The following is a 17,154-nucleotide window of genomic DNA, read 5'->3' on the forward strand; positions in this document are numbered from 1 at the left end:
CTTTTTGAGGGTATGTGTTGACATACTGTATATAAAACGCACTTCAACATGGAGCCGTTTCCTGCTATTGGAGGTCATTTAAGGTAACAAAGCTATCTCTGAAAGTACTGATAATTAGAGATAAAATGGGGTATCGGTGTTAAATGAAACTCTTCACATTCTGTCACAAGTCAAAAACTTCTTCTTCATGCTGTTTGACTTTACATTTTAATGCACTGAAATATAGGCTAAGTTATATTAAAACACGGTAAGGACACATTTCAAACTGTCTGCGGGTACCTTTTACCTATGAATTTGGCACCAATTTTCAAAGCTGAAGTATGCTCATTCTTTCACTCAGAAAGATGCTGCAAATACCTTGAACCTGTAGACATTTGTACTTGCTTTTGGTTCAGGTATTTTGTTTTCATGGAAAATAATGCATGTGGAGTTGAAAATGCAGTCTACGTGTGGTATTTTTTCTTTCTGATCTAAACATGCCCCAGAGAATGCTGCCTCTAAATAGGGGATACAAGTCCATTGAAGAAGGCCAGTTTTCAGAGTGCCAGTTTACAATCGCAAATTGCTATTAACTCACATAAACTTCTCGTGAACTTCATATGGCCTTTTGTTTGGCTTTTTCCTGAAGTTTTAGGTTCTATTCTTTCTTCAGATGGACGTTATGTTTATTGCTTTGATGTTTTTGTAACACGATTTTGGAGCCGATGCAGTATCGGGTGCTGAGCTTCAGCATGCTGCTAAACACGCAGTTGGACACACGTATTGGACGTGCTAGACATACGCCCAATGCAATATCGGGATTAGCGTGTCCAAAGTGAGCGTCCATACCAGTGCATAGTTAATAGTGCTTATCACATGCAAATGCTATGTTGATGAGGTTTTTAGCTAGTAGTCCCGATGTAAAAAAAAAAAAAATGCACACGACGCACACATTTTAACCTCAAAAATTAACACCAGCCCAGAGCTGGCAATAAGTTTTGACGCACCCCAAGCCATGCTCAGAAAAGCAAACAATACAGCTTATCTGTGGTTCCTCCTACTTAATATCGTTGCAATATTAAGCAGGAGGAACCACAGACAGCTGCAACATGAAAAAAACCCCAAAATTTGATAGTAGTCAGGTTAGGAAAACGGATGCTCGGAAAATTGAGCGTCCGTTTTCCTTACCTGTGCACAGCCACTTCTCCTGGGCACTCGATGCCATGGACGTGCTGGGGATGCCCAATTTATCCATTGCGAGTCCCTTTTAGCACACCAGCTCATTTGAGTGTTACATCAAGCACCCAAGAGAAGGGGATGTGCGTGCATTCAAAAAACGTGTGTCCAGGTTGGACGCATTTTTTTTTTTTTATGCGCACATGATATTGCATCGGCCCCTTCGTGTGTTATGGATAACCGCTTGGCACAGTTTTTCTGTTATAAACAGTATAAAAAACCCTGTAAATGGGGGCAGATTTTAAAACCTGCGCGCGGGCGCAGATTTATTTGTGCAACCTGGCGCAAACAAATCTACGCCCGATTTTATAACAAGCGTGCGCAGCCGTGCGCATATTATAAAATCCAGGGTCGGCGCGCGCAAGGGGCTGCACAATTGTGCAACTTGCGTGCGCCGAGCCGCGCAGCCTGCCTCCGTTCCCTCCGAGGTCGCTCCGAAATCAGAGCGGCCACAAAGGGAAATTTCCTTCCGCCCCCCCCGCACCTTCCCCTCCCTTCCCCTACCTAACCCACTCCCCAGCCCTACCTAGAAGCCCCCCCTTACCTTTGTTGAAGAAGTTATGCCTGCCTCCTGGCAGGCGTAACTTACACGAGCTGGCCAACGGCCGGCCCGTGATCCCAGACACAGCGGCAAATGGCCTCTGTGCCTGGAGGCTCAGGCCATGCCCCGGACCGCCCCCGCCCTGCCCCTTCTTGCAAGCCCCGGGACATACGCGCGTCCCGGGGCTTGTGCGCCCCGCCAAGCCTATGCAAGATAGGCTCAGCGCGCGCAGGGGCAGGTAGGGGCAGCTTTTCGGGGGTTACGAGCGTATCTTACATGTGTAACCCTTTGAAAAGCTGCCCCATAATTAATAAACTTAGAGAATCGTCCTCTGTAAGTCATATAATGTGTCTGTCTTGTCCTGGGTGGGCAATGAAGAGATGGGGTTTTTTTTCCAGTTACAGAAATGCAGTGTCATACTATGAGGAAATGTCATGAACAATAATATCATGATTTTATTTTGAAAGGTACATTTAAATTTTTATATTTACAGATTCAATCTGCATACCTAGCTATGATCCAAATTTAAGTATAATGACTGGGATATCTCCGATTAACCCCATGATGGCAGGAATAAGTATGGTCCCGCCACCACCTGTAGGGCTTCCCATTGTCAAAGAAATCATTCACTGCAAAAGCTGCACTCTCTTCCCGCCCAACCCAAGTAAGTGAAAGCAATAAACATTTTTACATCCATTGAAAAAAAATTTAATAATTGTTTATAAATGATTTTCTTTTAATATTTTTTCATACAATTGTTCTTAAATACCATTTATTGTTAGCACATGTTGATCTTCATAGATGCAGTCACATCCACACACACATCCACACACACACAAAAAAATGCTTATTATAAGGCATGAAACTGAAATTTAATATAATTATTAAACTTTCCATGTTCATTTCTCATTTACCAGATTGTGTTGTCTTCGAGGTACTCTTTTCTGTTTAATTTAACACAGTAGAAATGGGAACAGAATCCTCTTTTGAAAAGATTGTTGTCTCTGTGACCATGCTTAAGTGCTTAATAATAAGGTTTTATAATTCATTCTAATCAGGGTTGGCTTTTACCTGGTATTTTCAGAAGATTGCTTTAGTAATGTGCATATAAACTAGAGAAATGTTTTGACAGTTTTCAATTTTATCTTTTATGCAGCCTCCAAAAAATTTAATAGTCTCCTCATTTAAATGTAAATAATAAAACTGCTCCTGGTATTTCACAGTCAAATAAGTACTTGCATGCTGTTAGGTTATGCTTCCTGTGTTCTGGCATTCTGTTCTATTATCTGGCAACAAGACAGAGTAGATAACCAGCAGAGGTTTTTCATCAACTTGTCATTTCATCCTGTTTTTCGCATTGTTTTTTTTTTTTTTGTTTAGTTTGCTGTGTTTCAGTGCAGCGAAATTGAAATTAAATTATGCTAACATTTGTCTTTGTTTACCCACTATGCATGGCAGTCACTGCGAGGGTGATTTTCCAAGGGTAAAATGGTGCTTTAATTGTGGTAATGGCCTCTCCGATATGCGGGTAAACTTGCGATGCATTTCTCGGATACATCTAAATTTACCCAGATCCTACAGATCCATTCTCAGGGGGGGGCGGATTTGGGGAGGTATTTACACATGCACGCCTATTTTTGCATGTTCAAAAGTATGCAGGCAAAATGTCAGGCAAGATTTCTGCGTGAGTAACAGCAAGTGTAGTTATGGGTAGTTTTGGTGGGATAATTTTCAAAGTGAACTTACTCACATACGTTTGCTTTGAAAAATGTTTTAACTTATGTGCAGTTTATGCCATCTGACTTGATGCGAACTATTACAAAATTACCCCCTGTATTTGGAAAAATAAAGGCTTTGAAATCAGTCACAGAGCTAAAACAACAAGGTTTTCACTAGAGCACCTAACTGCAAAGGATCCCTGAATACTTTCAAACCTGTGCAAAGCCAAGCCGATTTTCAAACTCACGCGGTACCTACATACATTGTGTCTGAATGTTGGGTTGCCATGTGACTAAAGTACTATCATACCCATACACATTTTAAAACAATGGTGTAAGTTACCAGCATGCCTTCTAAGAGGGTAATTTTCAAAGGTAAAAGGACTGTTATAAAATTGCCTATCTGATACGCAGGTAAACTTGCGTGCTTCATGTCCTATATGCATTGCAAATTTACCCAGATTGAGCAGAGACATTCATAGGGTTGGAGCTAGGGAGAGGCACGCATTTATGTGCACAGTTTTCTGTATTTTCAAAAGAATGTTCCTAAAATGTTCCACAGAATTTCTGTGCACACGATAGCCGGGGTAAACTATGTGAGAGTAATTTTGGTGGGATAATTTTCAAAGCAAACTTATACATGTAATTTTGCTTTGAAAACTGCTGTAACTTATGCATATATTTATTTATATATTTATCTATTTAAAACATTTATTTATTTATTTATTTATTTAAAATGTTTTATGTACTGTTTTTTATACGAATGTAATCAAAACGGTTTACATCATAAACATAAATAATTAATCACACACATAAATAGGTAAAAAATGGAAATCCAATTCATAGAAAGTAAAGAAGTACAGAGAAATACAAAATTTAAAATTCAAATTCAAAGTAAAAATATAATAAAAATCTGGAGACAGGACAAAGACTAAGCAAAGTCATCAATATTGAAAGCACATTTATAAAGGTAAGTTTTTATACACTTTTAAATTCTTTCCTATTGTCTATATGTCTAATATATTCTGGGATAGAATTCCAAAGCTGCGGGCCGGCCACAGAAAAAACACGTTGTCTCATAATGTCAAATCAGGCTATTTTTACAGTAGTTATTTGTAATAGGTTTTTATGAGCTGATCATAGGTTTTTAGACGGTCTGTAGATTTGAAATTGTGAGCTGAGCCAGGTCAAGATGTCATCATTTAACAGATTATGTATTATGGGGCAGATTTTCAAAGGGTCCGCACATAAGATACGTGCGTACCCCCCGAAAACCTGCCCCAAGCTCCTCCTGCGTGCGCCAAGCCTATGTTGAATAGGCTCGGCGGCGCGCACAAGCCCCGGGACGCGCGAAAGTCCCGGGGCTTTGCTAGGGGGGGGTGTCGGGGCGTGTCGGGGGCGGCGAGACATTTGGGGTGTTCCGAGGGCGTGTCAGGGACGTGGTGCCAGCCCGGGGGCATTCCGTGGGCGAGGCCGAGGCCTCCGGACCAGCCCCTGGGTCGGGTGATGGCGCACCAGCAGCCCACCGGCAGGCGTAACTTTTCAAACAAAGGTAGAGGGGGTTTAGATAGGGCTGGGGGAGTAGGTTAGGTAGGGGAAGGGAGGGGAAGGTGCCGGGGGGGGGGGAGAGTGGAAGGAAAGTTCCCTCCAAGGCTGCTCCAATTTCGGTGTGGCCTTGGAGGGAATGGAGGCAGGCTGCGCGGCTCGGCACACGCAAGCTGCCGATTTTGCACAGCCTTGCGCGCGCAAACCCCGGACTTTAAAAGATATGCACGGCTACGCACGTATCTATTAAAATCCGGCGTACTCTTGTTTGTGCCGGTCGCGTGAACAAAAGTACGCGCGGGTGTACTTTTTAAAAATCTGCCCCATGTGAAGAATTTTATATTTTATTCTGTATTCTATGGATAACCAGTGTAGTGAATGAAGTATTGGTGAAATATGTTCTCTGCGAGGTGTACCTGTGAGGATGCGAGCTGCAGCAGTTTGAATTAGTTGTAAGGGACGTATAGTGCTGTAATATAAACCAAGGTAAAGAGTGTTGCAGTAGTCAAGACTATTAAAGATTAAAGATTGCAGAATAGTTCTAAAATCTTCCATGTGTAGTAACGGTCGTAAACATTTTAACATATGTAATTTAAAGAGAGCGTTTGTTTTTTTTTTACTATGAGTGATATGTGGTGGGTCATGGACAAACTAGAATCAATTATGACTCCAAGGTTACGGGCTTTTGAAATGATTGGTAATGTGTGCCATTGAAGTCTAAGTGATCAGGAGGACTACAGTCAGATAGTGGAGTAGAGGATAAGTGAATTATTTCCGTTTTTGTGGTATTGAGTTTCAGACAGTTGTGCGAGAGCCAGGCTTTTATTGTATTGATGTATAAGAAGACTAAGGATAGTGTATTAAACCAAGACTTTGAGTATGGGGCGAAAAACTGGATATCGTCAGCATATATTTGAAACTGGATGTTTAGATTATCTAATAAGTAACATAATGGTAGGAGATAAATGTTGAAAAGTATGGGGGATAGCGATGAACCCTGAGGAACACCAAATGGAATAGTATATTGAGATGAGGAAAAGGTGCTAATGTGTATTTGGCATTACGGTTGGGGAGAAAAGAATTGAACCATTTGAGAACCTTATCTGATATACCAATGGACTGTAGGGATGTGAATCGTTTTTCAACGATTAAAATTATCGTCCGATAATGTTTATAGCGTCTTAAATCGTTATAGAACACGATACAATAGAAATTCTAACGATTTATCGTTAAAAATCGTTAAATCGTGTTAGTGCGCACTAACTCGAGTTAGTGCGCACTAACTCCCCGTTAGTGCGCACTAACTCGATTTAGTGCGCACTAACTGAAAATGATACAAATAAACACTTTCCAGGTCACTGAAGGTCAGTTAGGAATGAATATGTGTTCCTATTGGCTGGCTGCCCTCTTATCTATTGATGTTACCAAGGTTACCACTGAGGTGATGGTTGGGGGGATGGGAAATGGAACTGGAAACTAACGAACACCAACAGAAAATGAAACAAAGTGTTCACACTTCCCAGGTCAGTAAAGGTCACTTAGGAATGAATATGTATGTATGTATTCCTATTGGCTGGCTGTGCTCTTATCTATTGATGTTACCAATATGGTTGGGGGGATGTGAAATGGAAACAGTTGGAAGCTTGACAAAAAAAGTAATGTAATGATCAGCACTCACGTGACTAGAACTTGTTTGTTTATTATTTTTGTTAGCAGGCACCTGAAATGCTAGTGCATGTTGAATTTGCCAATCACTGTGCATTTTAGAAAGGTGGTCCTGGCTGGAACTGTACACAGTAGGGATGTGAATCGTTTTAGGACGATTAAAATTATCGTCCGATAATTTTAATATCGTCTTAAACCGTTATGGAACACAATACAATAGAGATTCTAACGATTTATCGTTATAAATCATTAGAATCGTGAGCCGGCACACTAAAACCCCCTAAAACCCACCCCCGACCCTTTAAATTAAATCCCCCACCCTCCCGAACCCCCCCCAAATGAGTTAAATAACCTGCGGGTCCAGCGGCGGTCCGGAACGGCAGCGGTCCGGAACGGGCTCCTGCTCCTGAATCTTGTTGTCTTCAGCCGGCGCCATTTTCCAAAATGGCGCCGAAAAATGGCGGCGGCCATAGACGAACACGATTGGACGGCAGGAGGTCCTTCCGGACCCCCGCTGGACTTTTGGCAAGTCTCGTGGGGGTCAGGAGGCCCCCCACAAGCTGGCCAAAAGTTCCTGGAGGTCCAGCGGGGGTCAGGGAGCGATTTCCCGCCGCGAATCGTTTTCGTACGGAAAATGGCGCCGGCAGGAGATCGACTGCAGGAGGTTGTTCAGCGAGGCGCCGGAACCCTCGCTGAACGACCTCCTGCAGTCGATCTCCTGCCGGCGCCATTTTCCGTACGAAAACGATTCGCGGCGGGAAATCGCTCCCTGACCCCCGCTGGACCTCCAGGAACTTTTGGCCAGCTTGTGGGGGGCCTCCTGACCCCCACGAGACTTGCCAAAAGTCCAGCGGGGGTCCGGAAGGACCTCCTGCCGTCCAATCGTGTTCGTCTATGGCCGCCGCCATTTTTCGGTGCCATTTTGGAAAATGGCGCCGGCTGAAGACACAGATTCAGGAGCAGGAGCCCGTTCCGGACCGCTGCCGTTCCGGACCGCCGCTGGACCCGCAGGTTATTTAACTCATTTGGGGGGGGTTCGGGAGGGTGGGGGATTTAATTTAAAGGGTCGGGGGTGGGTTTTAGGGGGTTTTAATGTGCCGGTTTTGCGATTTTTAGATTTTTCACGATTTTTCACGATTTTTCACGATATTTTACCCCCCCAAACGGCAACAATACGATTCCCTCCCCCTCCCAGCCGAAATCGATCGTTAAGACGATCGAGGACACGATTCACATCCCTAGTACACAGTTCAAATATATGTAATTGATTGTTGGTAAGTGTATTTTTTAAGTAGCCACACTGGCACCAGTATGTTTACTTTTCCTCCTACTTAACTCACTAGCTCAGCTTTGTAAGAAGGGCTTCTCTGCTTGTGTGTTGTTTTTGTTTGGTGTGAGGAGAGCAGAAACATCAGATCTTTATTCAATCTACTACAGTCATCTCTTACAGTGCCCTATCCCTATTAATACCAGGAGTGTTGTGATCTTCCTGCACACAGTGCCCTAACCCTGATACCAGTCTGAGACAGCTCCCTCCCTGCATTACTAGTGAGAGGCTGGCTTCACAGACAGGGGGGAGCTGCCTGACCCTCACTCCTGACTTCCCCCATGTCCCAGCTAGTGAATGGTGTGTGGGTGAGGGGGGGGGGGGGGAGGATGGTGAAGTCTGAGACAGCTCCCTCCCTGCATTACTAGTGAGAGGCTGGCTTCACAGACAGGGGGGAGCTGCCTGACCCTCACTCCTGACTTCCCCCATGTCCCAGCTAGTGAATGGTGTGTGGGTGAGGGGGGGGGGGAGGATGGTGAAGTCTGAGACAGCTCCCTCCCTGCATTACTAGTGAGAGGCTGGCTTCACAGACAGGGGGGAGCTGCCTGACCCTCACTCCTGACTTCCCCCATGTCCCAGCTAGTGAATGGTGTGTGGGTGAGGGGGGGGGGGGTGGATGGTGAAGTCTGAGACAGCTCCCTCCCTGCATTACTAGTGAGAGGCTGGCTTCACAGACAGGGGGGAGCTGCCTGACCCTCACTCCTGACTTCCCCCATGTCCCAGCTAGTGAATGGTGTGTGGGTGAGGGGGGGGGGGGGGAGGATGGTGAAGTCTGAGACAGCTCCCTCCCTGCATTACTAGTGAGAGGCTGGCTTCACAGACAGGGGGGAGCTGCCTGACCCTCACTCCTGACTTCCCCCATGTCCCAGCTAGTGAATGGTGTGTGGGTGAGGGGGGGGGGGGAGGATGGTGAAGTCTGAGACAGCTCCCTCCCTGCATTACTAGTGAGAGGCTGGCTTCACAGACAGGGGGGAGCTGCCTGACCCTCACTCCTGACTTCCCCCATGTCCCAGCTAGTGAATGGTGTGTGGGTAAGGGGGGGGGGGAGGATGGTGAAGTCTGAGACAGCTCCCTCCCTGCATTACTAGTGAGAGGCTGGCTTCACAGACAGGGGGGAGCTGCCTGACCCTCACTCCTCCGGGGTATTGTGATCTTCCTGCACACAGTGCCCTATCCCTGATACCAGGGGTGTTGTGATCTTCCTGCATGCAGTGCCCTATCCCTATTAATACCAGGAGTGTTGTGATCTTCCTGCATGCAGTGCCCTATCCCTATTAATACCAGGAGTGTTGTGATCTTCCTGCATGCAGTGCCCTATCCCTGATATCGGGATGTGTGCAAGAAGATCACAACACCCCCGGTATCAGGAATAGGGCACTGTGTGCAGGAAGATCACAACACCCCCAGTATCAGGAATAGGGCACTGTGTGCAGGAAGATCACAACACCCCTGGTATTAGGGATAGGGCACTGTGTGCAGGAAGATCACAACACTCCTGGTATTAATAGGGATAGGGCACTGTGTGCAGGAAGATCACAATACCCCTGGTATCAGGGTTAGGGCACAAGTTCTAGTCACATTGACTGATCACATTACTTGTTTTGTCAAGCTACCAACTGTTTCCATTTCCCATCCCCCATATACTGTCAGTAGGAAACTTGGTAACATGAATAAATAAGAGGGCAGCCAATAGGAATACATATTAATTCCTAAACTGACCTTAACTGACCTGAAAAGTGTCAAATTGTATCATTTTCAGTTAGTGCGCACTAACTCCCAGTTAGTGCGCACTAACTCCCGTTAGTGCGCACTAACTCGAGTTAGTGCGCACTAATCGGAAAAAACGATTTTTAACGATTTTTTAACTAAAAAATCGTGCCTAAGACGATTTTCTTGCCCTGCCACACGATTTCTATCGTTAAGACGATATGGAAAACGATTCACATCCCTAATGGACTGAGGCTCTGTGTCCATGGTCACTTGCAAAATTGAGGTCTGCTCAGTCTTTACCTGTTCTAAAATATTGCTAATGTGCATGGAACCCACCTAAGTCTTTGAAAAGTTTGCTCCTAAATCTTTAGCAAAATAGTAATATTTGACTTGGCTGTTAGTTGAACTTGCTGAACAAATCGAGTAAAATGCACAAAACAAATGAATCTACAAGCTACTTAGTTCTGATTTTTGTTTCTATGTAGATCTTCCACCACCTTCAACAAGAGAAAGACCCCCTGGATGTAAAACTGTGTTTGTTGGAGGACTACCAGAAAATGCTACTGAGGAAATTATTCAAGAAGTCTTTGAGCAATGTGGTGATATTACAGCAATTCGGAAAAGCAAGAAGAATTTCTGTCACATCCGTTATGCAGAGGAGTTTATGGTTGATAAAGCCATGTACCTTTCTGGTACTCTCAGTTCTTTGTTTCATGTTTCTATAATTGTAAAGGTTTACATTGTATTTGCATTTTACTGTCCTTGATTTTCAAATTATCTCTTGATATCACAGCATGAGCTGAAGGAAGTATATATGTAATTGCATCTTCTTCCTCAGCTGCTGAGCTAACTGATAAATTCTGTTTGTGCAGCAGGAACAGCAATAATTAAGGCCTGACCATTGTAGTGTTGTGTCAACTCTGTTTAGTGCACACTAAATGAAAAGTGTAAAAAAAAATGCGACTTTTTTTATTGTTTCAGTTTAGAAACAATATGAAACAAAATAGGCAATGTGGTTGACATTTCCTATGTCATAAAAACAGAAGCACATTCCAATAGCATAAGTATAACACTTGATTACCCTTAAATTAGTTTTTTGGAGATCTACTTAAAAAAATAGTCCACTGCGTGCCACCAATCAGTCAGCATTTAACTATCTTTAATTTTGATTAAGCTCAATTGTTTTGCTAATGTTGGGGCCAATATACTAAAGTACACTAATTGACACATTCCTACGTCAAATATTATAGCTAAAATCGTGGATTTCGCTTAGCTGCATTTTTTGTTAGAAAAGTTATTCATTTTTAAGTTCTGGTTGTATTTCTAAGTAATTTCTAATATGAGAATATTTTTATAAATTTCTAAGATCGAGGATGTTTTACTGTGAGGAACCCACAGTATTACAGAAAAGGAGAAATGAAAACAGAATAGATAGTAGAGACCATTTGGAGATTTTAATATGTACATGGTAGGCTACTTCATAGTGCAGAAACTTATGTTCCTTTGATAGATAGCCCAGAATCACACTTTGCAAGATGAGAGGTCGCTTATCTAAATGTAAACTACTGCAGTGCCTCATTTCTCACTGTCCTAATAAATTTCTTGCTGTCTCAATGGGTTTGGTGCCCATTGATATATTACTGCATGTGGGTTAATCCATAGATCATCAGAAGTAAACCATTTTTTTGCTTTTTACCTTTTCACTATGGTAACTGAATTAATGTATTTTGAAAAGAATAAAGAGAAATGCTTTGAACAGTCGATCTCTCTTCATCCCCCCTAAGTATTCATTTAGAATTTACATTCTCTACAAATGAGTAGTTTGAGGAGTCCGTGATGGCTCTCATGTGCCAGCCTCGAGAACTTCAATATAGAATGCAGGCTTAATACATGCTAAAAGCAATGGAGGTAATTTTCAGAGTTATATGCATAAAAATTAGCTAATATGCTCGTAAGTAGCCTGTACTTACACAATCACTATTTTATAAAAGTCCACAGTATGTGCATAATTTACGTTTCATGCGCACATATATGCACATAGAAAAGATGTGGTCTAGGGGCATTCTGGATTGGGGCCAATAATTACGCGGGTAAGTTGCTATATTAAAAGACAAGCACATACATTTGGCAACTTTCTCGCATTATTTTACACCTACTGATTAGCTTGCATAACTGATATCAGACTTGTTTTTTGTGTAGTATTGGCTGAGTGGGAGGTTTGGGTGAACTAGGGGGAGCTCAGGCTGAAGAACCAGGAGGGTCTCGATGACCTGGAGAAGGACTGGGCAAACTGATGGACTGATTTTAAACTGGTTAATTTAAATTACGCATGCATGTTTTAAAATATGCTGACTTGCATACATAAATCGGATTTTACGCCAGTAAGTCCTACTATATTATTTGGCATTAAATAATATGCACACGTATATTTTTGAAAGAGGTAGGAATAACAGATAGCAGATCGTGTATGACCTAGCTGGCAAACGATTTCTGGAATAGCGTTCTCAAAGTCAATTACTTGCAGTCACAAAAACTGTATTTCATGTTCAATATTGAATTCTTCCTCTTCTGAGGCAGAAGAATCACCCCAGCAGGGTACTTTACAAACAAGGGTCGTACTAGCCCATTTTTCTAGGGACTTGGCATTAATTTCCCCACAGTACCTTTTGGCAAATTTAGTCCTTAAGCAGAAGCTGTAAGGTTTTCTGCCATGGGTTCCAGGGTAAACCTCCTGCTTCTGACTCCTCATCTGCTTCAGTCTCTGTCCTCTCTCTCTGTGCCTGGAGGCAGAGCTTAAAGCTCATGCTGATTCCCCCTGCCGGCTCAGCTGTGTCTCCCCAGTCAGCCCCACCTGTTTCCCTGGCTGCTGGCTGGTTGTCTGCACAAGGTCTACAGACTCTGCTCCCCAGCCTCTTTGTGTTTCCTTTTCCCTCTGGGGTAGATTTTATAAATTTACGCGCACGCGTACTTTTGTTCGTGCACCAGGCACGAACAAAAATCCCGGGTCAGCGCACGCAATGGGGTGCACATTTGTGCAACCTGCGCGCGCTGAGCCCGGCGCGCGCTGCCTGTTCCCTCCGCCTCCCTTCACTTTCCCCTCCCTTGTCCTTCCCCTACCTAACCCCCCCCCCCCCAGCCCTATCTAAATCCCCCCCCCCCACCTTTATTGGCAGATTTACGCCTGCTGGAGGCCATCATCCGACCCGCCATCATCCGACCTGGGGGCTGCTCCAGAGGCCTCGACCACGCCCCCGGGCCGGCATCACGCCCCCAACACGCCTCCCGCCCCGCCCCGAAATTCGCGCCGCCCACCCGACACGCCCCCTTTGCAAAGCCCCGGGACTTACGCACGTCCCGGGGCTTGTGCACGCCACCGAGCCTATGCAAAATAGGCTCGGCACGCGCAGGGGCCTTTTAAGAGGGTTATGCGCATAACTTATGCGCGTAACCCTTTTAAAGTCCGGCCCTCTGTCTTTAGTGCGTGTAAAGCCCCTGCTTTATCACATATCTCTCATTTTTAAAAGTGTGCTTCCGCACTAAAAAAAAAAAAATCCCCCTTCTCTTATGGTTTACTTCCAGAGGCATTTGGAAAAAGGTTTTAGAATCTGTTGCCTTTTTGTCCCTCCCGAATCAGTATATTCTGAGTCTTGTGGACCCTATCTTGTATATTCTTTCAGTCTTCTTAGGGACCCACCAACATGTACCTTTCTTATTCTTAATCGTTGATTTGAAGGCTTCATTACGTCATCAAGTCTCCTCTTTTTGCTATGTTTCCATATAGGTACGCATGGAAAACCCCTATACTTTGTGACCTCTGTAGCTCCACTTCGGTTCTCTCGTCTGTGGTTGTGTGTATTTTTCTGCGACCCTACCCTTTGTGGCCTAAACTCAGGACTACTGCAGAGCTACATCCTATCTGGCTCGGCACTCCCTCAGGTTTTTCTTATATAAGGTTGTCCTAGTATTATTTTCTCTAGTAGTGGGCATTTTGGTCTTCTCCCATCCACTATCTTCCTTCCCAACTTTAGTCTCTCTCTGGCAGGCCCCCAACTTTACCAGTTCTTCTGGTGCTGCTATAGGTATCAGCGCTAAGGCTTCTCCTTTTTATTCTTTCCTGCGTTTCTGTATAAAGGGAAAGGGGTTAGTCTTTTCCATATTCAAGTACATCTCCCTTATTTCTGTGGCTTCACATCCTAACAGGGACCTTCTACCTGAATCTATCTGTCAGGATGCCTGTACTCTATCTGGGATTGTAGGCATAGCCTTTATTTATGTATTTATTTATTTATATCCTTGAATCCTTTCTTTCTGCTTTTTGGCTCACCTTACATATTTTAAATCACCATGCATCGTCTATTCAGTCTCTGCAACTCATTTTCATCCTCTCTTGTTTTTTACATCTTTTGTGTCAGAGACTGATTCTTAGCCTCTTCTCCTGTGATTTCAGCTTGTGCACAGTCCAGCACTTTATAGTGGCATGTGCTGATATTTTTTTCCTGGACCAGCATTAGGATTGCTTGTTTATGCATTGTTCTCACCTCTGAAGGTAACTGGCGCTGCTCTTCTAGGCTTGCCCTTAGAATTTCCTTGCTTTGCTGTAAGCAACACTTTGCTTCCCCTAGTTTATCATAAGGGCAGGTCTTCACCTTTACTCCATGATTCATATCTCATATGTCTTTTCCTAAGTGGTGAATCTTGAGAATCATACTTAGCTTCTGGAGAGCCTCTTCTTGTAGTTGGGGCCTCATTGATCACATCTCCCGGGCTTTTCCAGCTATTTATTTATTTATTTTGAACTTTTATATACCAACATTCATGTGCAAACAGTACATATCATATCGGTTTACAGCGAAACGAGGAAGCATAAAACGAGAGCCTTACATCAAACAAGGTTACAGGAACTGGGATCAAATATAACATATAAATAATATGGTCTTCCTGATATATAGCAGGCAAAAACTAGGAAAGATAAAAAAGGTTATGAGGGAAACTACTCCTCAGTGACAAGGAGCTAATGGACTGAGGTAACAGTGAGAAGCAGGACCTGATTACGAGGTAGGCTCTGGTTTAGAGTTCGGCAAACTTGACTGAGAACTTGACTGAAAAACTTGATGGGAAAAACGTGACTGAAAACTTGACAGAAACATGACCTGTCTGCGTTGTTTCTCTCTGTTTATGGGAACTTCTCGGCAACCTTCCGGAGTTTCTCAGCCAGCTGATCTGTCTTTTCTTCCAGCAGTACTTCAGGTTTCTTCACCTGTTTTACCAACATTTTCTTTCTTCCTTCTTTTGGATCATTTGGGGACTGCTGGTCTCCCTCAGATTGAACTTTTATGGCCTGTCTATCTGCATTCCGTCGAAACTTGGAATTCACCATGACTTGGGATTCGCCCTGCAACCTCTCTGACTGAGCTGTCATCTCTTTCAATTGCTCCAAGGTACATTTTGATTCCTCCAGTTCATCAACCTTCTTACCTAGGTCATCTCTGGAGCTCATCAAGTCCTTCACTCCTTTATGTAACTGCTTATTCAGCCTCCCCAATTCATTTGTAGCTCGCAATATTTCTTCCAAAGCACTTGTTTGCTGCTGTTTCATCTGGTGAATTTGGGCTTCATACTTTTCGACTTGTTCTTCCTTAGCCTTTTTTAACTCAGCCACTTCCTGCCCACAGTTTGCTCTCTTTTTCTGCCAGGCTTTATTGGTATCCAGGCTGTCTTTTAGTCCCTTCTTCAATGTCTCCAGTTCCTGACCTAGTTCCTTTACCTGTTTCTCAGCTTAGTTTCTAGATTCCCCTGTGTCCTGTAATCTGGGTTTACAGTTGGTTGTTGCACAAATTTAAGGGCATTGTTCTTCAGTAATTTTCTCATCTCCTTTGGCTCTCATGGCCTGAAACGCCTCTTCTTTCTGGGCTAGCTGTAGGGTCCAGTCTTCAATTTGAGATTCCATCAATTTATTTTCTTTCAGAAATGTGGAATTTTAGCCCTTTAGAAGTAGAATTGTCTCTTTCATTACCTTAATCTGGACCACATGTACCTCTACCTCCTGGTCCAACGCTAGCTTCAAATGCGCAACTTCCTGCTCAGCTATTTCACAGAGTTCTTGCCAGGTGGCTGTAAGGTACGAGACTTCTTCACATTTTACTTGTAAGGTTATCAAAACCTCCTCACTTGCTTCTGTTCCTCTGCCACTGCTTTCCACTTCACCTCAGGGTCGAGATGCCTCTTGTGAGCTTCTTGTTCCTCACTTTGGAATCATACAAGGTGTCATAGTTTACCTTGTGACTGTTAAGAAATAACAGATTTAACTACTCCCGCTGTCCCATTTCATACTTCAACATGTTCTCTAATTGAAGCTCTGCCTTTTTCTTTGCTTGGGTGGCTTCTGCCAGCTGTTTTGCAAGGGTCTCACTCTCATGGCCCTTTATCTTCATTTTTCCCCTGGCTAGCTCTCTTGAGCTTTCCTCCAAAACTGAAGATTGTGCGGTTGAGGATTCTTCCCATATCCTCACACCGACCCTAGGTATCTTCTTCTTCTTTTTTTTTTTTAGTCTTTTTGAACCTAAGTCTCTCTCTGTTTTCACACTTCCCTCAACTTCCTCTGTCTTCCCTATGCAATTACTCCTTTGTTCATTATTTGCAGGGTCTAATTCTTGGATTCTATCAGTAGCCCATTCCTTCTGCTTGGTTATAACATCACCCTGCTCCTATGAAGTTACCCCAGCCTGGCCACATAGAAAACAATTCAAGGGACTTCAATCATATTATTCTCCTCATAGATTTCCTTATAGCCACTGGGTAGTTCTACTTCCCCCTCACAACATGCTAATAGACAAAACTCTGTCTGGGGACCTGCCTCACTAGAAAGGGGACAATGAGGCAAATCATCCTATCCTATTACAATACCATCCCAGTCATTTGGACACTCTCCTACTTCATGGGCCCTTTTGTTAGAACCAAAACAGTAAGTAAGAACAAATTTCTAGAACAAATTCCTATTCCCCTTTAACTTCATCCCTTCTTCCAAAGGGGTCTTCATTCCCTGCTTTAACATAAGGGCAAAACTCCTCTTCAAGGCCATTCTCCGCACAAAGAGGATACATTTCAAACAGCTGCATGCTCACCCACATGTGCATGCATATGGATGTGTAAAAATCTACTCCTGTATTTTATAACCTGCATGTATATTATATATGCAAGTTATAAAATATGTGTAACTGCACCCTGCAAACATGTACATGCACGTAAAAAAACAAGGTGCAAATACATATTGCATTTATCCGGATAAATTCCAGCTTATTTGGCTACATAACAGCACTTATCTGGACAAGCTTCAATTTTTCCATCTATGTAACAGCAAAGCTGCCATTGTATCAGAGAAGTCTTAAATGCTACTTATCCAGCTATGGCAGAAAGCTGGATAAGTCTGCTACTAA

At 43.5% G+C, this 17,154-nt stretch overlaps 1 protein-coding gene across 6 annotated transcripts in view; it reads left to right on the top strand.

The window, feature by feature from the left end:
- Positions 1-17,154, top strand: part of ENOX1 (ecto-NOX disulfide-thiol exchanger 1) — an 838,273-nt gene that overhangs the window by 567,033 nt on the left and 254,086 nt on the right. For all 6 annotated transcript variants that reach the window (XM_029602937.1, XM_029602936.1, XM_029602934.1 and 3 more), the window contains 2 exons: positions 2,250-2,420; positions 10,207-10,413. In XM_029602937.1, coding sequence (XP_029458797.1) covers positions 2,250-2,420; positions 10,207-10,413 — 378 coding nt within the window. The remainder of the gene's footprint in view (positions 1-2,249; positions 2,421-10,206; positions 10,414-17,154) is intronic.

The sequence above is a fragment of the Rhinatrema bivittatum genome, chromosome 5, assembly GCF_901001135.1.
Source record: "Rhinatrema bivittatum chromosome 5, aRhiBiv1.1, whole genome shotgun sequence".
NCBI classification, from domain to species: Eukaryota; Metazoa; Chordata; class Amphibia; order Gymnophiona; family Rhinatrematidae; genus Rhinatrema; species Rhinatrema bivittatum.